This window comes from Alexandromys fortis, unplaced genomic scaffold, assembly GCF_014885135.2.
Source record: "Alexandromys fortis isolate MF-2015 unplaced genomic scaffold, M_Fortis_MF-2015_v1.1 scaffold_216, whole genome shotgun sequence".
In the NCBI taxonomy this organism is placed as follows: domain Eukaryota; kingdom Metazoa; phylum Chordata; class Mammalia; order Rodentia; family Cricetidae; genus Alexandromys; species Alexandromys fortis.
This window is the reverse complement of record NW_026068089.1, coordinates 2,497,668-2,522,552: the sequence shown is the minus strand read 5'-3', so window position 1 is coordinate 2,522,552 and position 24,885 is coordinate 2,497,668. Positions and strand designations below refer to the sequence as shown.

At 52.2% G+C, this 24,885-nt stretch overlaps 2 protein-coding genes across 2 annotated transcripts; both read left to right on the top strand.

The window, feature by feature from the left end:
* The first annotated feature begins 3,679 nt into the window (after positions 1-3,679).
* LOC126488807 (keratin, type II cytoskeletal 75) lies at positions 3,680-12,242 on the top strand. Its single transcript, XM_050122506.1, has 9 exons — positions 3,680-4,183; positions 4,701-4,915; positions 5,772-5,832; positions 6,354-6,449; positions 7,074-7,238; positions 8,885-9,010; positions 9,140-9,360; positions 10,406-10,440; positions 11,598-12,242. The coding sequence occupies exons 1-9, from the start codon at positions 3,680-3,682 to the stop codon at positions 11,834-11,836; spliced, it is 1,662 nt and encodes a 553-aa protein (XP_049978463.1). The 3' UTR covers positions 11,837-12,242.
* A 1,436-nt stretch (positions 12,243-13,678) lies between these two features.
* LOC126488806 (keratin, type II cytoskeletal 5-like) lies at positions 13,679-23,897 on the top strand. The gene is made up of 9 exons (XM_050122505.1): positions 13,679-14,229; positions 15,579-15,787; positions 16,835-16,895; positions 17,634-17,729; positions 18,789-18,953; positions 20,043-20,168; positions 20,921-21,141; positions 21,652-21,686; positions 22,869-23,897. Exons 1-9 carry the CDS (start codon positions 13,750-13,752, stop codon positions 23,090-23,092), a joined length of 1,617 nt encoding a protein of 538 aa, XP_049978462.1. The 5' UTR covers positions 13,679-13,749; the 3' UTR covers positions 23,093-23,897.
* Positions 23,898-24,885: the final 988 nt, after the last annotated feature.

Here is a 24,885-nt window from a genome sequence, read left to right as displayed (position 1 = left end):
CCTGTCTCCTTGCCTTGCTATCCTCCTCCCAAGTTCATTCCTAGTTGCCAGTCCACTGCCTGTCGATGGGAACAACACTCTGCCAAGGACCTCAAGTTCCACCGAGCAATCAGCCTAAGCTCAAGGGGCAGGCATGAGAGGAATCGCAGGGTCCAGCTGTCTCAGCTCTGGATCCCAGAACACAGAGTGTCCTTAGGCCCACCACTCCTCCAGACCACAAGGAAGGTCCCAGAGAAGCCCAGGTGGTCAGGGAGGTCTCCTGTCAGGTGAACTCTTGATGCCATTCTCTCTGAGGATCTGAGGAGATACATCTGGGGAGGAAGCACCCACCCTCCAGAGACCACCTAGACCACTAAAGCTCAACATAAGGAAGAGCACGCACTCCACGGGACAGTGGGAGAGTCAGAGCTGGGCCTGGCTTACCAGAATGCTTCTTAGACAGTTGAGGGTCTGGGAGACAGTGCCGTCCTTAGAGTATCTGTCATATAAGCATGAAGACCTGGACTTCATCCCCAGAGACCACATAAAAGAGACCAATAAGGAGGCTCACCCTCATAATTCCATGGCAGGATGTCAGGAAAGGTGGCCCTGGAGTTTGCTAGCAGCAAGCCTCACCTAATTGCCTAATCACCTATTTGGTGAGCTCCAGGCCCTACTGAGAGACCTTGTCTGGAAAAATAAGGTGGCTGACTCCTGAGGAACAACATCCAAGGTTGGCCTGTGAGCTCCACGTGCACACACGCACACAAGCATGCACTTGCACACACATACATGCACATGCACATATGCAACATACATGCACATATGCACACACATAGGCATTCGTACCCACACATACACACACCAATAAATAAATAAATCAACTAATTAATTACTGAAAGAAACCTCCTCAGTAGAAAGCAAAGAAGGAAAGTTTTAAGAGTAGGTAGGTGCTTTGGGGAAAACGTTAAAGCAAACTGCTGTTGCCCTTTTCTTCTATTACAATGGCCATTTTTTGGTATTCCATTGTTACTAAGATCTATTTTCAGAATAAAATGTGTTCTCCATTCAAAGAAAAGAGTAGGTAGGAGAGGAGTGTGGATATTGTATGTAGGAATGAAGTTTTCAAAGAGTCATAAAAATACTATTTTAACGAAGAGTCCGTATGTTCTGAGATTTTAAAGAGGGCACGCTTAGCACACACAAGACCTCCAATTTACACGCACGCAAAATGAATACAAAGAAAGAGGCTAATGGCCTGTTGTCGGCAAGGCCGGCTCTCCTAGGCACTTAAGTGAAGAGGTGGTTATGGGTGGGAAACAAGAAGGCAACAGTGGGAGAAAATGGGGTGCCATGAGAAAGGAAGGAGTGGCCAGGAAGGTGCCAACATCCAGTTGCCATAGGCAGCTCAAGGGAAAGCGCCAGGGCATCTGCTAGCATTCCCTCCCGTGGACCAGCTCCTTGCTGTGCTCCTGAGCCCTGCCCTAGTCAGCCTTTGTTCCGCAGAAGGCTCTTACTTCACTCTAAGTGCTCAGGAAACAAACAAGTCCCTTCCTCTGGGAGACAGATTATCGCACAAAGAGGAGCAAAGAACACAAAGATGTTTATTGCTTCTATGGGCAAAGGCAAGCATGCACCAACCTAACTAGGACCTAGGTACACTGGCAACCAAGTAAAGAACTGAGCTCTGCTCTGCCCGTGTCAACAAAAGCTGTGATTCACGGGCTCCTGTGGAAACAGAGTCTCAACCCCAACAAGAGAGGTCCAGCCCTTCCTCAAAGCCCCAGGTAAAAGATGGCTCCCAGAATGGAGACCGGCCCTCTGAGTGCCAAGCTGCCATTCCAGGCAGGTGAGAACATCAGCCAGGCACTGTGGGTCTCCCAAAGGTGCCTGTAGCATGGCACCTGGCTCTATTTCCCACCTACCAGGTGGTATCAGCCTGTCTCTAGATTAGCTTTTCTGAGTCTTGTTTCTTTATCCACATATGGGGTCTGAACACCTTGCTATTGTTCCTATTCACCCACCCTTCCAAACCACAGCAAGAAGCAATCAGACAGCAAGATCAAAGAGGACCTGACCATCCGCCAAACAGCTCACAGTAGACACAGGGAGAGGGAGAGGGGCGGGTGGGGGCAGGGAGGAAGAGGTCAAGGCACACTGGAAACCATCAGTCCACGCTCTAATGCAGAATGTAAGACACAGTGAAGAAGAGAATGAGGAGCCAAGAGCACGGTTCTGTGACAGAGTTCTGTCTGAGCAAGCCTGATGACCTGACCCGAGGTCCACCTGGATCTGTAGCAGAAGGAGAGAATCAACTCGTAAAAATCATCTTCTGACCTCCACACGAATGCTGTGTCATGTGTGGGTGCCAAGAGTCTCTCTCCTTCTCTCCCTCCCTCTCTCCCTTCCTCCCTCCCTCCCTCCCTCCTTCCCTCCCTCCCTCCGTGTCTCTCTCTCTCTCATACACACACAAATACAAACTAATAATAGTAATAATAATGATAATAATTTTCAATTTGTAAGACAAGATGAACTAGAGTGGGGTTTCTCCAGTGTGTGTAGCTTTGGGAATACAGGTCTTCAGAAAGACATATCCTGGGAGAAGACAGCCTCAAATATAGCTTGATTGTGTATCGTCTTGTTCAGTTATCCAGCATGCTTCAGTTTTGTCTCCCCAGCAGGACTGTGAACTTATTGCTAAAGATTAAGAAAGTGTGCTGTGTTACTTTTGGATCCTCACAGGAGCCGTTCTAGGGCAGGCATGTGGCCAGCGTTCATGATTGCCGGTACCCTCTGCAGGAGACACAGTGGACATGCAGTCTGCACTCACACTAGAGGCACTATGAACGGGTTTTCATACGTGAAGACTCTCCATATACTCCATTTTGCAGACATGCCCTGAAGTTCAGAAAGTTTTATGATGAGCCCAAGGTGCCATGGCTGGGCACTGGAGGGGCTAGGATTCAAACCCAAGTCTTCTTGCTCCCACTCCGTCCACAGAAGACAGAATTGTAAATGACCTTGAAAGTCAAATATTGGCATAAACAGGACATACACACAAGTACATACCAACATACATGATCCAGGAATTACATATGATGTCCAGCAAACAGATGGTTTTGAGCAAAATTAAAGGGTAGTCAATGTTGTGTGGAAGATGAATGCTGACCTGAAGGAGCAGCCTGATGGGGTTGGGGAAGGCAGCCCAAAGCTGCTGAGGAAATGCTCCAGCAGAGACACCGAGAATAGGAAACACTGTTGCAGTGGCTGTGTTGACACAAGATGTTTGGACTGAAGGGAGTCGGTCCCAGGCCTAAGAAAGCGGTTCAGAAATGAGGCAGTGTTTTTGCGTCCATTAGGAGATGCATGATTAGGACATGACTGAAGCAATTAAGTCGCTTCTCACCGGTCTGCTGATCAAGTTACAACTAGAAAGAAGTTTCCACGTGGGGGAGGGGAGGCAGCAAACCAACTGGTGCTCTTTTTTTAATGCCATTTCCTGCAGGGGTACTCAGGGTGAGCTCAGGGTTGGCAGATGCCTAGGGGATGCCATCAGCATGGCCCCCTTCATTAATCAAGCCCCGCCCTTTGTGGGGGCTTATAAAAACCCAAGGGCTTGCACTTCCTTAGCTGCCTGGCTTCTCCATCCCCTTCAAGAATCTACCTCGAGAGCTCCTGCCACCGGCCTGCTTCACCTGCCATGTCTCGGCTGTCCACCATCACCTTCCACTCCAGTGGCAGCCGCAGGGGCTTCAGCACAGCCTCTGCCACCACCCCAACTGCTGGCCGCTCCCGCTTCAGCTCTGTATCTGTGGCCCGCTCCTCAGGAAACAGTGGGGGACTTGGCAGGATCAGTGGTGCTGGTGCTGGCTTTGGAAGCCGCAGCCTCTACAACCTTGGGGGCACCAAGCGGGTCTCCATTGGTGGGTGTGCTGGTAGTGGCTTCCGGAGTGGCTTTGGTGGCAGGGCTAGCAGTGGGTTTGGGGTCAGCAGTGGCTTTGGTTATGGTGGTGGCATTGGAGGGGGCTTCGGTGGCCCTGGCTTCCCTGTCTGTCCCTCTGGAGGCATTCAAGAAGTCACCATCAACCAGAGCCTCCTGACTCCCCTCAACCTGCAAATCGACCCCACGATCCAGCGGGTGCGGAAAGAGGAGCGGGAACAGATCAAGACCCTCAACAACAAGTTTGCCTCTTTCATCGACAAGGTAGGGCCTGTGGCCACCCCTCACATTCCCAGTGCAGGAGTGGCTAGAGGGGAAAGCTCAGCTCTGGAGACAGCAGCAGTGCAGGTTCCCAGGAGAACGTTCACCAACCAGTACCAGCTTTGGGCTATGGACAGAGACATTTTCATGCCAGGCCAGCTGGCCCACAGGACCTTGTTGAGATGCCCCACCCCACTGGGTCCTCTCTGGGAGTCCTCTTCCAGAAAGAGGGTTTTCACTGTGCCAGCTACCCTGACCCAGAGAAGTGGCATAGGGAAACTCAACCCAGACTCCATTACTCCCACCATAGAGGTTATGTTCTTCCCCATGGCAGTCCATTGAAATCTTAGAGTCCTTGGTATGCCTCCATGGACTTTCTCATTTGGGAGTGGAATTGTCAATTGTGTAACTGCTGGCTGAGCATGGGGTAAAGGGGGCTTGCCTCCACTGTTAGCGAGAGCACGCGGGTTCTGCCTCCCTAGCTCCTCAGGTGAGGCTCATTCTCTCTGCTTCCCTGTAGGTGCGCTTCCTGGAACAGCAGAACAAGGTCCTGGAGACCAAGTGGAACCTGCTGCAGGAGCAGGGCTCCAGGACTGTCAGGCAGAACCTGGAGCCCTTCTTCGACGCCTACCTCAATGACCTCCGCCGCCAGCTGGATGGCGTCACTGCTGAAAGAGGCAGGCTGGATGCTGAGCTGAGGAGCATGCAGGAGGTCGTAGAAGACTTCAAAGTCAGGTGAATGCGAGATGGGCTCCCAACTCCACACAATCATTCCCAGGGCTGCTTCTCCGAGGTCCAGAGAAGTGCAAAGGAGTGAATGCCACATGAGCTAGGAGGCTTGGGTGTGCAACCCAGAGTGCAGGAGACAAAGATGGTACGTGCAGGATAGCAAGGGACCTTTGTCTCTGCCTCGCCGGTTCTTATTTGTCTACATGCCCGAAATGAGCACCAGCATCATCTGACAATACAAACACAGCCGCTCATTCTGGGCAACAATGTTGCTGCACCTGCAGCCTGCTGCTTATCTCCATTGGATGTGAGCCTGGGGGCTGAGATGGCTCGAATTTCCAAAACGGCAGGAGCGCAAGTGAAGGAAGGTAGCAAGGCAGAAGGAGGGGTTCTGATCTTCCTCGTGGAGGTGAACACAGTTTATTGTCTGGGCTACAGTGCAAAAGCATGGTCCTAGCAAGTCTGTTAGCTAGCTTGATCACAACACCCGGTGAAAATATTTCAGAATATCCCTGAAAGACTGTCCTGAACAAATAGAGTTTTCTTTGCAGGTCCTGTGGGCACTACTGAGGCAGCAAATATTTTTGGTGATTAGGACTATGTGTCCACAAAGAAACGGAATTGCCTAAACTCATGATTCTATTCTCATAAGTCTATGCTCACCTTCTAATCTTATAAAGGTTTCTTTTAACTGGTCTACCTTTTATAGAGGAAGAAGTAGGGGTTAATGAATCATCCACAGTCATGTGCAGGGCACCGAAGAGCTGGAGAGGAAGGGAGGTCTTTAAGTCTTGTCAAGGCAGCAGCAGAAGTTAAACCTTGCTCAATCTCACACCCCCTTGCCCTCACCTCGTCCTTGCAGGTATGAAGATGAAATTAACAAGCGCGCCGCTGCTGAGAATGAGTTTGTGGGCCTGAAGAAGGTGAGTAGGGACATCTCTTAAATGAGACTGAGGTCCGAGCCTGTCCTCCCGACACTCGGGAGACAGAAACAGGAGGGCTGTGTCTGAAGCCAGCCTAGGCTACATGGCAATACCATGCCTCAAAGACAGAAGGGCTGGGCATCCAGAGCAGGGTCAGGGCTTACTCAGCATTCCCTTTGGTCAAGATCCAGCACTGAGCGGTGGAGAGAAGGAACTTCTAAGAGGAGGAGGAGGGTAGAGAATACAAAAAGAGATTGAGATTTAGCGTTAAATCTTGGGGTATGAGAGAGTCTAGTCCTGGGCTCACCCAAGAAATATCACATCCGTGAGATTATGTGATGAGCGCAAACTTCCCAGAATACACCCCTGTATTGAAGGCCCCCGCTACTTCTGCTCAGGTCTCTGTTAGCCCAGGAAGCTGAAGCCCCAGTCTCGGTGAACTTCTATCCCAAACCCTGAAATCCAGGCTCAATTCTGCTCAGCTTCTTTTGACTTGCTGTTTGGATCTGGGGTCATTTCAGGATGTGGATGGAGCCTACATGAACAAGGTGGAGCTGGAGGCTAAGGTTGACTCTCTGACCGACCAGATCAACTTCTACCGGATGATCTATGAGGCAGTAAGTGTCTGCAAGTGTTTCTGTTGCTCTTGGTACCAGAGCCTAGAGAGGAAATGAAGCTGCAGGTGTCATTCCCTTCTTGAGTCCAGTCATCATGGTGCCAGAGAGGAATGCTGGGAACTCTGGCACCAGAAATAGTTTCAACTCTGAGGCATCTCTCCCCACAAATGGCAGGACAGCCTTAGCTAGGAGGGATGCTGGTTCCCAGGTTCCAGGCTCTGCACCTGCTCCCTCCCATCTGCTGTATCTCAACTCACTGGCCAGAAGGCTTCTAGGGCTCTGAAGACGCCTCATTTGGATCTCTGCCATGAAGTAGGCAGATACCTGGGTCTATGGAGAGATGGGAAGGAAGCGATCAAATCACCGTGCAGAGGTGTGGTGGCAGGGTCACCTGACCTGCAGAATGTCTCTGTGAAGCTGGGGTCCACTGAACGCATAAGTGGAAAGCATTATTGTTCGTCTTGAGAGGCAATACAGAGAGAATGGTTCCACCACACTGATCAGTTGTTTAGAAACTTCCAGGGCTGGGACTGGACGCCAGAGAAGGGATTCCTAGCCTAAGTAGTTAGTCACCTCATGATCCCTTCCTCTTGACCGTGGTGACACTGAGTTGGTGCCCTGCAGGAGCTGTCTCAGATGCAGAACCAGGTGAGCGATACCTCTGTGGTTCTCTCCATGGACAATAACCGCAGCCTGGACCTGGACAGCATCATCGCCGAAGTGAAGGCCCAGTACGAGGACATTGCCAACCTCAGCCGGGCAGAAGCTGAGTCCTGGTACCAGACCAAGGTGAGGTGATAACACTCGGGTGAGTGTTCTGAGGCTGACCCTCATCGCCTCTCTTACTTCTTCACTGCGCAAGTGCAGCCCTGGTACTAGGAAAACCTAGCTTAAAATCCTTACAGACCTCTAACCACATCCTAAGTGTGTGTGCCCAGTTGGTGTTGGGTGCTCAGAAGGACGTGGATGGTCCCCATATTTCTCTCAATAGAGTGGCCTGGATGAGATTCCAAAATGACCAATAATTATGCATAACAGTCCTAACGGGCCCATGAATTCTTCCTATAAACTCCAAGGTCCTCCACTCTGCCAATGGGGCTTTAGATGTAAATATAGAAGGTGCAATCAGAGAGTCCACAGTCAAGAAGGCAAGAAAGTGGGTGGGCACCACGGAAGGGAAAGAGCATCATCAGAGCACTTCCAGCAAGGTCTGGCTCTTTAGTCCAGCAGCCAAGCAGGAAGGATAAGCAACGGTGAAAGAACAAGAGGGATTTTAAGGCTGAGTGAGAGGCTAGAAGGCAAGGACAGGAATATGAGCAGGAGACTCGTATTTGCAAGAGGGAGGCTGGAATGACCTTAGAGAGGCCCAGCTGAAAGCCTGGGTGGACAGCTTTGTCATAAACAGTGTAGCAGACCCCGAGGCATCGCCTTGCCAAACCCAGGTCCCTCACAGGGGCATCTGCTTGCCACTCTGTGACACCCCTTCCACCCCGTTCTGCCCTGAGCACTGCACTAGGCTCTTCTGGTAGGTAGTGAAGCAGGCAAGTTGTCTGATGCCAGGGTCCCCGGTGCTGCTCCTTGGCAGTGAGCAGAAGATAGGGAGCATTTAACCCCAGCTGGAAGTGAAATTAGAGACTTCTCCCTGTTGGCTGTTGTTCCTTCCAGTCCTGAGTATCTGGCCACAGGGGAAGCTGGGCTGTTCAGCACTTTCCAGACAGAATGGATCTTGACAGGCACTGGTCTGGAGTGAGCAGCAGGAGGCAGTGTAAAGCGATCCCTCCTAAACTAGCACGTCCCAGACACATCTAACACAAGCACCAAGACCAGGGTTTCTGCTGGGTTGGCACTGGGCCTTCTGTAGCCTCTGCACCGTGTAGTTTCCTGCCTTTCCTCCCTGGTCCCCACACTGCTATCTGCAAGGTTACCTAAGTTCATGGGCATAGCCGATCCTGATACAAGCCAGACCAAGAACCCCCATCCCACAGCAACAGCCAGCAAACTTGCCATCGTTCACCCTGCCACAGGGTAATCTCCTAAGTCTCTTTTTCCAGTCTAGAATGTTCTCTGTCTAAACTGTCTGCATAGGTCCCTCTTCTCATCCAGCAGATGAGTGTCTCCCCTTCAGACGCTTCCCTTTTGCCCTCCCACCCCACTATACACACCTTCAAACCTAAGTCGGACTCCTTTGGGGCACTCTGAAGGACCCTGCTCGTTTACTACTGGCTACTTATCTTTTGGATACAAATTGAGCAATAGTATAAGTGCCTGGAAACCGGGGTCAGCTTGCTTTTGTATACCACTCCCAGAGTCTGCTGCCTCCCCAGAGAGCAGAGGGGCTCAAGAAAAACCATCTGGAGATGAATGAGGGAAAGGGTGAGTGGCTTTCCCTCACCTCACAGGAGTTTGACTAGACTGCCCGTGTCTGCTCTTACCAGTATGAGGAGCTGCAACAGACAGCTGGTCGGCATGGCGACGACCTGCGAAACACCAAGCAAGAGATCGCAGAGATGAACCGGATGATCCAGAGGCTGAGATCTGAGATTGATGGCGTCAAGAAGCAGGTACAATTCAGTCAGTGCAAGAGTTCCCATTTGTTCTGTGTTATCCCACCACCTCCAAAGATCACCTCTCATGGATCACGGCACCTCCGGGCTCTGTCCACGGACTCACAACACCTCCTTTCTTTTCAGTGCACTAGTCTGCAAACTGCTATCTCTGACGCTGAGCAGCGTGGAGAGCTAGCCCTCAAGGATGCTCGGGTCAAGCTGGTGGACCTTGAAGATGCCCTGCAGAAGGCCAAGCAGGACATGGCCCGGCTGCTGCGCGAGTACCAGGAGCTCATGAATGTCAAGCTGGCCCTGGACGTGGAGATCGCCACCTACAGGAAGCTGCTGGAGGGCGAGGAGTGCAGGTCTGTTCTCAGAGCAAACAGAGCTTACCAGGCAGTCTGAGCTAGGCAGTGAGAGTGCTTTTCAGGCTGCTAAGCCACCCCAGGTGCCCTGCACCCATAGAAATTCAAGGCCTGAGCAGGTCTAAGCAATCACTTTCTGTTAAAGGAAAAGACATATAATTTAAAAAATAGTCATTTAAAGATCTATTTATTTATTTATTTTATTGTGTGGGTATTTTGCCTGCTTGTGTACTGAGAGCACGCCTGGTACCAGATCTCCCTGGAGCTGGAGTTACAAATGATTGTGAGCTATCATGTGGGTCATGGTAACCTGGGCCCTCTGTAAGAACAAGAGCTCTTAACCACAGGTCGTCTCACTACACCCCTAAAAAAGTTTTACTTTAATTAAAAAATAAAAACCTTGCTCTCCTTCAATTTAGTGGTCAAAGGGATGGGCTTTGGAGGCAGATGTACCCTGTTTCAAACCTTGTGACCATGAGCAAGTAGCCTCTCTGATCTTCAATTTCTCACTGTAAAACGGATGTAATAACACCTACCTAATGGGGCTGTTCGGAGACGCAAACGGCACCGTGAGCATGAGAGACTCTCAGTAAATGCTATTGTTGGCTCTGAGCGAGCATTTAGGAACGAATGCCGGTTGCTGAGACAGTAATAGCCCGATTGTGACGACTGTGGATGTCTCTCCGCACCTGTAATAGCATGACAAGACTCCCTCACTGAGAGGAAAATCTGGTTATAGGGGCCATCCTGCCTTTTTGATGGACTCTAATCTGATTGGTTTTCACTTCCTCAGGGTGGTGGGGAAGGAGGGGATGGGTGGGCATAGTTTAACACCAAGCTGCGCCTCTGAGGTTCTGGGCTTCACACCACCACACCGGGGGCTCCTTTGCTATTTTTAGTACTTTGTGTGTTTTTAGAGTTTTAACTGCATGACTTCTGCAATAAATAATAACAATCACAAAATTTGTATTGAAAATGCCCGTCAGGTGACAGCCTGGACAGTACATATGTAACCTTTAACCTTTCCTCCTCTCCTCCCGACTAGGCTGAGCGGAGAGGGAGTTTCCCCAGTGAACATCTGTGAGTACACACCTGTGGCTTGGCGCTCATGTGGTCAGGAGACGGGGCTGATATGAGGCAGCTGTGAGAGCCCTCAGGCAGAGTTCACTTTGAGACAGTTGGAGGGCTCAAGTTAAGGACAAAATCATCGTGGATTAGGGGAGCTTGTGCTATCTACTTATTTACTGGAGTATTGGAGTTGGACCTGGGTCCTTGGTGTATTCTGACCATGTTCACATATCCCCACCCTGTCTTCGGGTCCTGGATACTAACCCCACCTCACACCGGCCAACTCCCCACCCGGCACATCTGTGTATTTTGCTTGAGTCTCCCATTGAGTTTAACCTGAGTCACCTGTGTGAGCCTGGGACAGCACTAGAGGAATTTTTTGTTTTCTGAGACAGATTTCATAGAACCCAAACTGGCCTCAAATTCCTGATTCTCCTGCCTCTAGCTCCCAAGGTAGATGAAAGTCTTTGGGTTCACGGTTCTTCCCTCTGGAGGGAGAGTGTGAACCACTGCCCAAGTGGGGTGGATCCTGAAATTGTCCTACAGGAAGCTCAAAAGCCCAGCCACATCTCCCACCTCCCAGAATTCCATGGGGCTACAAGTCTAGTTTCAAGAGCTCAGAGATGAGCACCTGATGTGGACAGTTTTGCCTGGGTCCTTTGGAGAGAACCCTTTACACTAGTGCCAAACCAGGACAGTGAGGCAGTCCTGCCTCCTCTAAGAAGTCCAGAGAGCCGGCTGCTGGTCTCGGCTCTACAAAGTGTTATTGCAGGAAAGCCCTGGGCTTTACAGGACAGCCACCATCTGTGTTTAGAGTGCCACACCAGGGGGACTCCTGGGGAGGGGCATGTATATTCCTACGAGCTTCCAGAAGGAAGAAGATGCCAGAGTCAAATCCAAAGACAGCAACAGCGGTGGTAGAGCAGAGGAAAGAGGGGAGTGCCTTCCTGGAGATGCCCAAAGAGAAGCACTGTGCTGTAGAGACAGCCTGGAGAAAGAAGACAGCTCAGACTAGCAGAGGTGGAGGTCTAAGGCAGTATCTCACAGAGTAAGCAGGGGATGTCTGTGAGACCAACCATCTCGGCCACAGACACTCCATAGCACAGGCTCTGACGTTGGATGCCTTCTCTCCTGTCTGCAATTCTGATTCTGTCCCCTCTTCTCCACAGCTGTGGTCACTTCAACAGTTTCCAGTGGCTATGGTGCTGGCAGCAATATTGGATGTGGAAACCTGGGTCTTGGTGGGAACAGTGGCTACTCCTTCACCACCAGCGGTGGGCACAGCCTGGGTACAGGTCTGGGAGGCTCTGGTTTCACCACCAGTAGCAGCCGGGGCCCGGTGGGCAGTGGCTCCAGCGTCAAGTTCATTTCCACCACATCATGCAGCAGGAAAAGTTACAAGCACTAAGGCGGCCTGCCTGCGGTCTCCCTTGCCACTACCGCCAAGCCTCCTCGCACTCCTAACTGGATGTCTGGACCTTTCTCCCATATCCTCTTCACAGAGGCCCCCTGTGCTGCCAGGGATCCTGGCCTCCTGGCTAAACCCATTCCCTGGCCTATGGCAACCTCCCTACAGTCTCTAGGCTGCTCCTGGTACTTCTTTGTGCCAGACACACAAAACGAAAGCCCACTCTCTTCCAAAGTTCACAGTCAGTGGATCTGCAAGTGCCCCTTCAGCGTCACCTGTCCCTTTCCTCCAGCCAAGCGATGGGGTCTGTGTTGGCCACCTCAACACCAGGCTGTCTTGTCCTTCTCTGGCTGCTTGTAACTGCCAGCCAGAGCCCGTGCTCCTCTGTCTCCTCCCGGAATGCCTATTAAATGCATGTGTCACGTGTTTGGCTCAGCCCTCTGTGTGCAGTGGTGATGAGCCCAGGGCAATTCTCAGCCGGGGTTCCACACAAGCGGTACTCAGGACACAACAGCTTCCTAAGGAGCTGAGGGGGGAGTATGGGGATGACAGCAGCCAACAGCCTTCCTCTCATTTTCTCTGGGAGGCTTGTTTGGGAAGTCCCAACCCCTGGGCAGAAGCCTTGCCCAGCCTTCTCCTCCTCAGTATGTCATCGGGGCGAGGCCAGCCCCTCCCCACATCAGCCTGTGTTCTTCGGGACAGCACTGACGTAGGATGGGTGGTCAAGGCAGTGGCCGGCAAAGGAGCCGATTGTTCCCCGACAGCTTCAAACTCGCAGCCCTGAGCAGCGAAATGACAGGGCAGGAGAGGAGTTAGAAGTCAGCCCTGAGGCCAGGCCAATAAGCCTGTAATTGCAGACAGCGGGCAGACGCCCAGGAAGCGGCTGCACATTCCTGAGGTTACAGTCTCCTGGTCCCCTCCTCTCAAGACTATGGGGGAATGATGGGACTAATCCTGAGTGGGGCTCAAGTTTGTTTAGACATGGTGGACCCTTAGGATTCACTGCAGAGCTGAGAGAAGCTGTCAACCAGAGCTGTGGAAACCATTTGTGCTAGGGAAGGAGTTCAGTGACAACAGGAGTCAGGAGAGAGGAATAAGAAATGAGGGACCACCATCTAGAATGGTTAAGAGGGTAAAGGTTTCAGTTCGAGAGAAAAGACTCTGAGACAATTGTTAAATTCTCTAAGACCAAGAAAGACAACAGCTGAGGGCAGGGATTGGGGTGACCTCTGACTGCTCTTTAGGAAGGACAAGACACCCCATTTTCCCTAGCTTTGAGAAGTTCAGAGGTTCTGGGCACGTAGCCCAGCCAGCATGGGTTCTTGTCTTGTTGCCGCATTCCCTAGCTGTGTGACTTGTGTGCCAAAGGCTGCAGGTAGGAACCAAGGGCGAGAACAGCCATGTTGACAGGTGGAAGGTGGGTTTCAGCTCATGACACTGCCCAGTACTGTTGGCAGCGACTTACCTTCCATTTTCTCAAAGTTACAAAAATACAATGTAATAACGTTTGTGGTAGGCCTGCCACAAAGCGGTGCCGACTCAACAATGGTGGGGTGAGCAGTTTGGGGTCCAGAGTCTGGGAGCTGGGCATGGAGGAGAAAGCTGCAGGTGGAAGAAGTGGGGGGGGGGTGTGGGTTGTCTGGCAGGCAGGGAGCTCTGAGGCCAGGCTTGCCTCAGGCTGGACTTCCCAGGTCCGCTCCTGCCCAGGGAAGGGAGTTCCTCATGGTGATTAGTGGGCAGGAAGATGGACTGTGGCCAGACATGCCATTGTGGTGAACGCAACAGAGGGGTCTTTGATCTGCTCTGGCCAAGCCCAACTCTTGAAAGGATAAAACTCAAGGTGAGTCCAGGCGAGCCAAAATCTAAAGACTCTTCGCTCCTGCCTTTGCTGCCCTTTGACACCAACTTCCACCATGACCCAGCGTTCCTCTGTGACCATCAAATCTGGGGGCACACGGAACTTCAGTGCCTCCTCAGCCAGCATGCTGCCTGGCTGTCGGCCCGGTTTCAGCTCTTTCTCCATGTCCCAGAGCGGGAAGAGTTTTGGAGGCAGCTTTGGGGGTGGTTTTGGGACAAGAAGCCTACACAGTTTTGGGGGTAACAAGAGAATCTCCATCAGTGGGGGCTACCGCTCCAGCCAGGCCAGCTTTGGAGGTGCTGCCTGTGGGTTAGGTGTCGGCGGCATAGGGTACAGAGTTGGGGGAGCCTATGGTGGGTATGGATTTGGAGGTGGGATGGCCCCTGGAGCTGGAGGCATCCATGAAGTGACAGTCAACCAGAGTCTCCTTACCCCCCTGCACCTGGAAATCGACCCATCTCTCCAGCGGGTTCGAAAGGAGGAGAAGGAGCAGATCAAGACCCTCAACAACAAGTTCGCCTCCTTCATAGACAAGGTGAGGGGCAAGCGGGGGCTCCACCACTGAAGCGGCTGTCATCTGAACTCCTCGCTGTCTGGGTTTTCCTGAGGTCACCTGGGGGTGTCTCAGGACCCATGCACCCGGGGCCTAGGCAGTCTGCTGATAGGGAAGGAGCAGAAAGTACCCTCTCCATCAGCCTGAGAGCTCTCAGATCCACAAGATCCACAACGAGGGCATTGCCACTTTGACAGTCAGCCGTCATAGGCTCAGCTAGACGGTTTGGAAGGAAGGTGGTAAAAGAACAAACAAAGGCTAAGGGTGTGTGGAAGCGTGTTGGGTCCCTTTCCTTCTCCCAGGTAACTAACTCTAGTGTCCTCCCAAGGCAGAGGCGTTTCCCTGGTGACACACCTTGGTGATAGCGTATGTCTAGGAAGAGGAGTAGACAGTGAAAGGCACTGAGATGTCACTTCAGCCTGAGTCCCAACAGTCCTAACAGATGACCTGGCCTGGGTCATCTCAGCAGGGGTGTGACTTCCGGGAGCCTGCTGCGAAGGGGAGATAGGTCCTGGGCTTTTCTTTGTTCTTTTTTTTCTTTGTTTTTTTTTTTCTTTGTTTGTCTAGAGGGAGTGTGGGAATAGTGGGTGGACCTGGGAAGGACTGGGGACCAGGGCATGCTCTCTCCCACAGTGGGAGACAGTGAAAGAAAGACACACTTGTTAAAGACCTCTGTGGGGACCTTGCCGCCTCTAAAGTCAAGTAGGTATTGTTCTTCTATTTTTGGAGACTAAGTAGCACTCCAGTTCCTCCCAAGGGAAGGACTTCAGGTTGAAGGAAATCAGGATCAGATGGAGCTGAGTCCAGAAACCCAAACAACAGCTCAAGGGAGGGGATTGCTCAAGAGCTGGTGAGAGGCATGGCTAGGACTGTGCCCAGGTTCCCTTAGAGTAGCTCCGGGGTGGCCCACACTAACATTTGTAAAGGGCACAGGCAGTTGAGTCCAAGTTCCAGATCCTGAGAAATCTTCCCGGAAGGGAAAAGGAATGATAGACTTGCCTGCCACAGCCTCCCACAAATGTAACAGCAATCAGTTTGGGCTCAGGCAGTCATAAAGTTCTTTTCCTAAATTCCTGTCAACACGGTTGGTGTATCAGATGTTCCTGTCAACAAGGTTGGTGTATCAGATGGCCTCCAGCTCCCCTGGACCTAGTACTTGCCCCACAAGCCCACCGTTCCAATACTGACGTGGGTCTCTGCATCCTGGTCCCTTGCAGCTCAGGGGGAGCAGTGGAAGCCACCACCTGCACTAGCGGGTGTATCCCACATCGCAGACCATGTGAGAGGCGGAAGCAAGGAATCCCTCACAATCTCTGACCTTTGCGGGACAGGTGCGGTTCCTGGAACAGCAGAACAAAGTCCTAGAGACCAAATGGAGCCTGCTGCAGGACCACAAAACCACCAGGACCAACTTGGAGCCCATGTTTGAATCCTACATCGCTAACCTGAGGCGCCAGCTGGAGTGTCTGGGAGGAGAGCGGGGCAGGCTGGAGACGGAGCTGAAGAGCATGCAAGATGTGGTGGAGGACTTCAAGAACAAGTGAGTGGGTGCTCAGTCCAGTGGCTCCAGCACCCTGCCCTGGGGCTCCTGGGGGGTCAGGCAAAAGGAGGAGGATGCGCTGTTCTCCAAAACTGCCCATCTGACGGGAATGGGACACACATTTGGGGCATGAGAGGGAATCAAATTGATACAGAAGTTTAAAAAGAAATGAGCAGAGGTTTTGGTCCAGAATGTTCGAGTCTGAGGAAGGAAGGACTGGGGTTACCGGGGTAATGACCATATGAGTCCAAAGACTTGTCCAAAGATAGCAGCCTTTAACTTCTGCTGATAGGAAACACAGTGCTGAGATGGCTGTACACTTAGAGTTAAGAATTATAGTCAGACTCCACCTTCCCTTTTAGTCAACTAAGTGTTCATTTATAGGGCTTGTGTTTCCACCCAGTCCTGCACAGGAGACTGGAGAACTAGAGAAGAGAAAGATTCTCCCAGGAATACACGCATCTCCCCAGTCACAGTGAATAATCCCATGAATCCCAGCTGGCTTCTGCAGGGAGCATGGGGTATCCCGATGCTGAGGAAGCCTGGGTGGAAATGGAAGGGAAGCCCCCTTCTCAGACGATGGTGGGCAGGGAGTACTGTAGCGTGCCATGGGTGCCAGAGCCAGTGCAGCCAAATTGAAGAACGAGACAGCCGGGGCTGGGGAGGGAAGGGTTCTTACAGTCTGAAGATTCCACCTGTCAGGATACGGTTCAGTGTGACTGAGAAAACGAGGGACATGGCAGCAGCCTAGGGTGGCAGGAGTCAGGCTAAAGAGGAGGAGGGGTGGGGGAGGGGCACATCACAGGACCTGGCATAGTTCTACTCTGGCACTTCCAGCTGGAGTTTTCTTTCTGCAGAAACAGGGCTATTTGACTTGGGGTTCGGAGGCACATGTGTATGAGGGAGCCACACCACGGTGGGATGCTTTCCACATGTACCCTCCCGCCATAACCTTGAGCAGAAGGAAATTCAGGGTGTGCTGAAGGACTTCTCCCACCTTACTTCCAAGCCCTCTCCCAACACCCACTCTTCTCCTCCTTTCCTCAGGTACGAAGAGGAAATCCACAAACGCACAACGGCAGAGAATGAGTTTGTAGTACTCAAAAAAGTAAGCGGCAAAGACGTTTCGCTGACTGCAGGTTCCTGGGGGAGGCAGAGCTTCCACTGAATCCTCGGTCTTCTTGGAGACATATTTGACCTTAAACACGAGGCCACTGAGGTCCTTGGGTGTTCAGTTTGTTGTACAGAGGTGATTAGAAGCAGGTCAGGATCCAGGACTCCCAACTCCAAGTTGTATAAGTCACGACACCAGCCTCTCTCTGTGCACAGTGCAGTGCAGGGTAAGGAGAAGCCAACTGGGCCTGGTCCTAAGCTCAGAATCCAGAATCCAGAGCCGATACTTGGGCAGGGCTGTAGGAGGATCAGGCAATGGAAGTCTAGAGGTCTGACTGGCTTTGAGACTGGCAGAGGGAAGTAATTAAACTAAAGGAAAAATGAAGTAGCAACAAAGAGAAGAAGGGAAAGGGGCGGAATGGGCAGAGGCATGAAGATGGGGACCCATGCAGTCTTTGGGGAGAGTGCTGAAGAGCTCATAGGAAGTGGGAGCCCCGTGACCCAGAACAGGGCATGCTCACCCTTGCGCATGGCACTACCTGAGGAGCAGCAGACAGGCGCTCCTGAAGGTCAAACTATGTGGGCCTCCCCATCCCTCTGGATCCACTCAACAGCATGCAGCAATAATATGGATTCCCGGGAGAGCTGAAGCTGCACCCCTAGCTCCAGAGATAATCTCCAGAGTCGACCCAGGGAGGGCAGGACTCGTAATGACCTCATGTTCTGTGTCCAGGATGTGGATGCTGCCTATATGAACAAGGTGGAGCTAGAAGCCAAGGTGGATGCCCTGATGGACGAGATCAATTTCCTGAGAGCTTTCTATGAGGCGGTGAGAGATGCTGGTGCCCTGTCTGGAGGGCTGGAGGCTGGGACCACCCTCACCCCACTACCCCACCCCACCCTGGCCCCACCCCACCCCGGCACACAACTGCCCTCTCTTTACTGACCGCCTTCCTCTCCCCTCCTCATCCCACCTGTGGATTGTGATTCACGGGGCAGATCCTACTCTTTGAGGGGGAAAATGAGGTTCTTGGGAGTAGCAAAAAGTTTCCAAAGGTGAAAAACTCAACCTCGACTAATTAAAATAATTAGAACATGTTAGAATTCTGTGTTGTTGGGCAGAGAGCATATCTGTCTGTCACCAAATTCAGGGGATTCCTGCAGAACTGTCTGAGCCCTATGGCTCACTCCCTAGCCCAGCCCAGCCCCACTGCTCTTCTTCCTGGAGCCCCGAAACTGATACAGCAGCAATCATGGGGCCTGCAGGTGCTTCCTCTCCAGGTGTGGCAACTGCCTGGCCCTCCAAAAGATGTGTTTTGGGGAGCTCCAGGGTACTCTTCTGTGGGTTGTAGGGGCAACACCACAGACTTAATCAAGACCCTCAGGTTTTGGCCTTTTTCGGAGCCCTTTCTGCTATTTCTAGCTAATCTTCATGCCCATCCTATGAGCATAGCCAGGACAGAAGGGAACAGGATGGACTCAGCAATGCCTGGTCCCTTCTGACTCAAGCTTCTTGCCCAAGGCAACAACAGTCTATTGGGTGTGAAGGGCTGGGCCTCTTCAAAGAGTGAGGATCACACTCTGGCACTCCCTTGACAACGGGAGTGGCTTCTGGAGAATTCTAGCTGGAGTTACCTGTGCTGTGTTCGGGTACATGTGCTTGGGTACACGTGTGCTGATGCTGAAGAGCAGCTGTAGACTCAGTGGTCTCCTAAATATTCAGAGCTGAGAGAGGAGCTGCACTCCACAGTGCAAGACCCTCCATGCCAGAACCTGTCCCAAGGGGTTGCCAACCCCAAAGCACATGTATGCACTCATATACACATCTGTACACATGTGCACACACGCATGCGCATACATGAATGCCCTGTCTTATCTCTCCTCACAGGAGCTGGCTCAGCTTCAGGCTCAGATCTCTGAGACCTCTGTGGTTCTCTCCATGGACAACAACCGCAGCCTGGACCTAAACAGCATCATTGCCGAGGTCAAGGCCCAGTATGAGGACATTGCCAACCGCAGTCGGGCAGAGGCTGAGTCCTGGTACCAGACCAAGGTGAGGTGCCAAGATCCAACCAATTAAACAGGCACAGAGACTGAAAGCTTTATGAGCAAATACGATAGAAGTCTATCCTCTCCAGTGTTCCTGCCTAGTCGGGTCCAAAGTGTCTGAGTTCCACTGAGAGCTTCATGTGTTCTGAACATCACCTAGGGTCAACACCATCAGAGCAAGGGGAATAGTCAGGCAGAGTTTCTACGGCTCTGTATCAGAGAAATGGGTGTGGTCAATTGGAGTCACCATGCCAATCGGAGGGGGCGGTGTCAAGATGAAGGTCTAGTGCCTTCTAGATGAGGCCAGAGGATGCAAAAGAGAGAGCTGGAGCTGGTTGGGGCCAAGGCTCTGAGGACAGAGACTTGGTATGGACAACAGAATGACATTTCCCAAGTTGGAATAGACACTGTATTCTGGGAGTCAGGGAGACAGTACGCTCTGGTAGCATGACAAATGTATGGAAGGAGGATCTCTATCAGAAAGAAAGAGAGAGAGAGAGAGAGAGAGAGAGAGAGAGAGAGAGAGAGAGAGAGAGATATGCTGGTCTGGGAGAGTCGGATGCATGGAGTGAAGGGATAGGGAAGAGAGAGGCCAGGAGCAGGAAAAGAGGAAACAGCATGGCCACAGCTGTCCACCTGCTGCTGCAGTGTGTGGATAAGGAGAGCAAGTTCAGAGCAAAAACTGATGCCACTGAGTGGACTCGATGGGCACAGTAAAACAACACAGGACCTTCTGAGCAGTGCCCTGAAGGTCTGGAGGCCCAGGGGAGCTCCAGTCCTGACCCTCTGAGCAGCGCCCTGAAGGTCTGGAGGCCCAGGGGAGCTCCAGTCCTGACCCTCTGAGCAGCGTGCCGAAGGCCTGAAGGCTCTGGGGAGCTCCAGCCCTGACCCTCTGAGCAGCGCTCTGAAGATCTGGAAGCTCTGGGGAGCTCCAGCCCTGACCCTCTGAGCAGTGCCCTGAAGGCCTGGAGGCCCTGGGGAGCTCCAGCCCTGATCCTCTGAGCAGCACGCTGAAGGCCTGGAGGCTCTGGGAAGCTCCAGCCTTCTCTCCTTGGGCCTGACTGTCCCTCACCTGAAAACTTTTTTCCTCCAGTATGAGGAGCTGCAGCGGTCTGCCGGCCAGCATGGGGATGACCTCCGTACTACTAAGATGGAGATCTCTGAGCTGAATAGGGCCATGCAGAGGCTGCGTTCTGAGATTGACAACCTGAAGAAGCAGGTAGGACTGATATCTCAAAGACCATCCCATCCAAATCCCTGCATCCAGGAAGACTTGGATCTGTGCTGTCCTAGTCAGGATTTCTATTGCTGTGATGAAACACCATGACCAAAGCACCTTAGGGAAGAAAGGGTTTATTTAGCTTCTGCTTTCACATTATAGCTCATCATGAAAGAAAGTCAAGACAGGAACTCAGGGCAGGAACCTGGAGGCAGAGCAAAAGCTCCACAGGGGAGCTGCCTACAGGCTTGCTCCGCATGGCTTTCTCAGCCTGATTTTTTTGTAGAACCCAGGACCACCACCCACAGTGAGCTGAGCCCTCCCCGTCAATCACAACTAAGAAAATGTTCTACAGCCAGATCTTACGGAGACATTCTCTCAACTGAGGTTCCCCCATTTCAGATAATTCTAGCTTGTGTTAAGTTGACATAAAACTATACAGCGCTTGGGGCTTACCTCAGTTTGTGCAGAGAGAAGTCTGTCAGGGAAGGAATGGGGAAGCACTGGCCTGAGACAGCCCTTTCCCCTGGAGCACAACAAGGCCAAGCTGGTCTTGCTTTATATCCTTACCTTCGACCCAGAGGAAGACCTCAGAAAGCCATTTTCTCACCCAGAAAGCTCTACACCATCCATGGGGACTGATAACAATCTTACACCCAGACTCAGTGCTCTGACTTCCACAGCACTGACACACCTCAGGGAAGTTAACCTCTGTGAGCGGTGTCACAAGCTGCTCTTTCTCCTGTGGGCAGTGTGCCACACTCCAGGCTTCCATCGCTGATGCCGAGCAGCGTGGGGAGCTGGCACTCAAAGATGCCAAGCACAAGCTGGCAGAGCTGGAGGAGGCCCTGCAGAAGGCCAAGCAGGACATGGCGCGGCAGCTGCGCGAGTACCAGGAGCTCATGAATGTCAAGCTGGCCCTGGACATCGAGATCGCCACCTACCGCAAGCTGCTGGAGGGCGAGGAGTGCAGGTGAGTTCCCACCATGGCCCAAACAGATGCTACCAGAACAGGATAGTATGCTACAGAGGCCACGTGAACCACTGACCGCCCTGCCCCTGCATAGAAGAGTCAAGGTCAGATGCAGGTGTCATTCACTGTTCCTTCACAGGTTCTTCCTACAGCTGCTTCTGGGCCTGGGCTAGGGGCATGGCTGTGAGGCAAAGGTGACCAAAACTCCTAAGCAGGGGCATTGTGACTTGAGCCTTATAACACACGCAGTGCCCTTGGCACCAGCCTCAGGGATGTCCCACACTTTGCTCATCGGCATGGGGTCTCACTTCCGGTTTCTATCTCTATTTCCCTCTGGGGTTCCCCTCCTGTATTTTTGCTAGATTCTAGAGCTCATGAGCTGGATGTCAGCCTTGTTAAACACAGGGCGGGCTCACAGCGTGTGCTGAGCATTGATGGCTTCACATACAAGGGACTGGGAGCTCTCTAAGTCCTCAGCAATGACACACCCTCTCTTCCCACCTGCCACAGGCTCACTGGAGAAGGCGTTGGTGCTGTGAACATCTGTGAGTAAATGTCTTGGAAAGACAGAAGAGTGGCTGGGGAGGAGAGGCGGCATTGGGGCCCTAACATCGCTGAGATTTGGAAATGAACAACTGAGGCAAACATTGGCCCCTCTTCTTTTTTTGGTTTCTTTCCCTATTGGTGTTAAGAGTGCTTCACATTCTTTGTCCCTGGGAAAGGAGTCTGCGCACTATTTCTCATTCTGGGGAATGTCCTCAAATGCTGCAGGTGACCCTTTACCCCTTGGTGGTTGTAATGTGGTCGCATGCCTGGCCTAGCCCTAGAGGATCCTGAATAGGACAGAACTACCCTTGAAGCCAGGGTCCCCAGTCCTCAGCTACTCTGGCAAAAGCATGGAGCAGCTTAAAGACCTATACATAGGATTGAAGCAAATTGTCTAAGAAATTAAAGCAAACATCTCAGCTTTGCCTGGACATCCAGGAGACCAGAAGGGGGGATCTCTTGTCTTCGGCAGATGTGACAGTCCTGAGTCATGGTCGTGGGGATGAGAGCCCCTGGGCCTCAGCCAAGTCAGGAAAGCCAGACCCTGTGGTCATTAGAGAAAACGTCAGGAAAAGTCTCACAGGAAGAGCAGACTCCCAGAGGGAGGGAGGGCCACAGCTTCAAGTGTTTGACAGGCTGGGAACACTGCCCCCTCATGGGCCTGAGTTCACTGATGCCAAGGTATTGGAGACGACACTAGCAGCTCCAGACATGAAGCTGAGGAGATTCCAGTACTTGGCAGGGAGACTCATCTAGGTGGCCTTTGGAGCTGTCCTGATAAAGTCCAAAATCCCCTTCCCAAATTTGAGGCCTTGTGTCCCATCTAGTGTGGGAGCCCTAACAAAGAAAGGGACAATGCATCCTAGGAGCCTAAGACCTGTCCTCAGGCAGGAGTGACCTTGAGAGTGCTGCTTAGTGCTTTGCACCTCCACCTGCTCATCTCTGCCCTGGAGGTCACGGCCATGGTGGCATCTCTTTGAGGGGCCAGTACCATCACAACTGTGGGAGCTTCAAAAGTCACAAAGTCCCTGGTGGAGCTCACCCTGCCTCCTGCAGCCTCCAGAGAGAGCTGTCAGTCATCTGAGCTTTCTTGGGCGAGAGAGGCAGCCTGGAGATGAGTGTGGAGGGATGACTGACAGCTGACAATCTGACAATGTATCCTGTGGCTTCTTTTTTTTCAGCTGTGGTCTCTTCCTCCGGGGGCACAGGCTACAGTGGAGGTGGCGGCCTCTGCATGAGTGGCGGCAATTACAGTAGAGGTGGCTACAGTAGCAGTGGCCACTGCTATGGTGGCGGTGGGAGTGGCGGTTTTAGCTCCACCAGCGGTCGCAGTATGAGTGGCAGCAGCTCAAGCATGCGGATTGTCTCCAAGACATCATCCAGCAAGACGAGTTACAGGAGCTAACGTGCTACCTGCCTTGCCACTGTTCCCAGTCCCCAGCTCCCAGCTAAGGCCTGATGCTTAGTTATGCTCACCATCCCCAGCGAGAGACACTGACACCAAGTGGCCTGTGAGTTTTAGGTCACCTTGTCCATCTTCTGCCTCCAAGCAGGCCTTCCAGTGACACCCCACCCATTGTTCATCTCAAAGTCCTCCCTTACCCACACTGACCCAACTGTTCTAGGCCAGGCCTTTGCCCCTAAGCAGTAGGGGTTGCAGAAGTCCTCCTCTTGTCACAAGAAGTCCTCCTCAACCTGCTTGTGCTCTACAATCTCAAGGGGTTTTTCTTACTCAGTCCTCCATGAGAATTTGACCTTGGTGGCTCAGAGTCACCTTTCATTGTGTGTTTCCCAGCCTCTGAGGTGACTCTGAGTTGGGAGGATCATCCATCCCTCGTCCTGGCTTTCTAAGCACTCAGGGCAGAGCCAGACAGGAAGCTGGAGGAGAAAGGCGGATCTTTGCAGCTTTCTCTTGCTCCGGGGCACAGGGACACAGGTAGCAGAGGAGAAGTGGGGGACATAGGAAAGGAGCTGCATGGAAGGTTTGGGAGCTGGTCTTCACAGTGGCGTCATCTGAAGAATTGTGGGCCCTCAAATATCTGTTATGAGTTCAAGACCAAAATATTCCCCAAAGGCAATTAGGCTATCCGCTGCTGTGATGTATGTAAAGGAAGCTAACAGCTCTAGAGGAGCAGCCGCAACAACTGAGCTGCTCACTGCTCTTCTGCGTGCCTTTTTCCTGCTTCAATAAAACGCCTTTGAGCACCCTACGTCCTCAGTGTACTGCGCCTTACACCAAGCGGCAACTCTGGGAACCGGTGATTCCCACACTACAACTATGAACCATCCTACCTTCTGCTCCTTAGCCCCGGGGTTCCAGGAGCTGAGCATGGTTACTGAGACCATTATCTGTTGGACACAGTACAAGGCCTGTGGCTTTGGTGGCATCCACACTGCTCCAGCAAGCCCTATCCTCATGGCTGAGCCCGCTACCCATGCCCAGATCAGTTTGGTCTCTCGGTACCATCATCCCTCACACCATTTCCTGGGCCTTCCAGCAGGAAAAGTCCCCACCCATGTCCGAACACCCCATCCCACTCTACCACTTGCCTCCTGACTGTCACCTGACCTCTAGTTACACCCCTCACTCTCAGACCCAAAGCTAAGAGGGCAGCTTGAAACAGCCCAATTAGATATGAATTCCCAAGGCCCAGGACAGTTTTACATTTCAGTCTGCTGATCTACAGGAGGCAAGAACACACAGCATGCTGGGTCAGGGCTCTGAACCCAGGCTTCGTCCTCTGGAGCCAAGACCATGGGAAGGGTAGAGAGAATGGGGTCCCATCCCAGACAGAGTGCGGGATCTAGAGCGCGGCACGGACACAACCCTCTGACAGTCTTGAGAGCATCTGGCCTGCCCCCACCTCAGGGAAGTCCCCTTCTCTCTCCTTTCCCAGAGGCTGAGCCACTGCATACGACATCCATAAGTGCCTGGTTGGCCCCTTTCATCAACTCCATAAACAAGGAAGAAGGACAAATAGAATTTTTATGGGACTACCGCCTCCCAGCTTTGACCACTGGGGCTCCTTCTTGCTCATTGCTACCCTAATTATGCAATGTGTACCTAATAGCTGCCAATATCCCAAGCTCATAAACCTGATTTAGTAGTGATTAGGGGTTTGAACCAGTCCAGTCTCACAGCCCCCACCAGATAAAAGGGGAAAAGCTGAGCCACCGTTTGGCCAGTCCTGCCCCGTT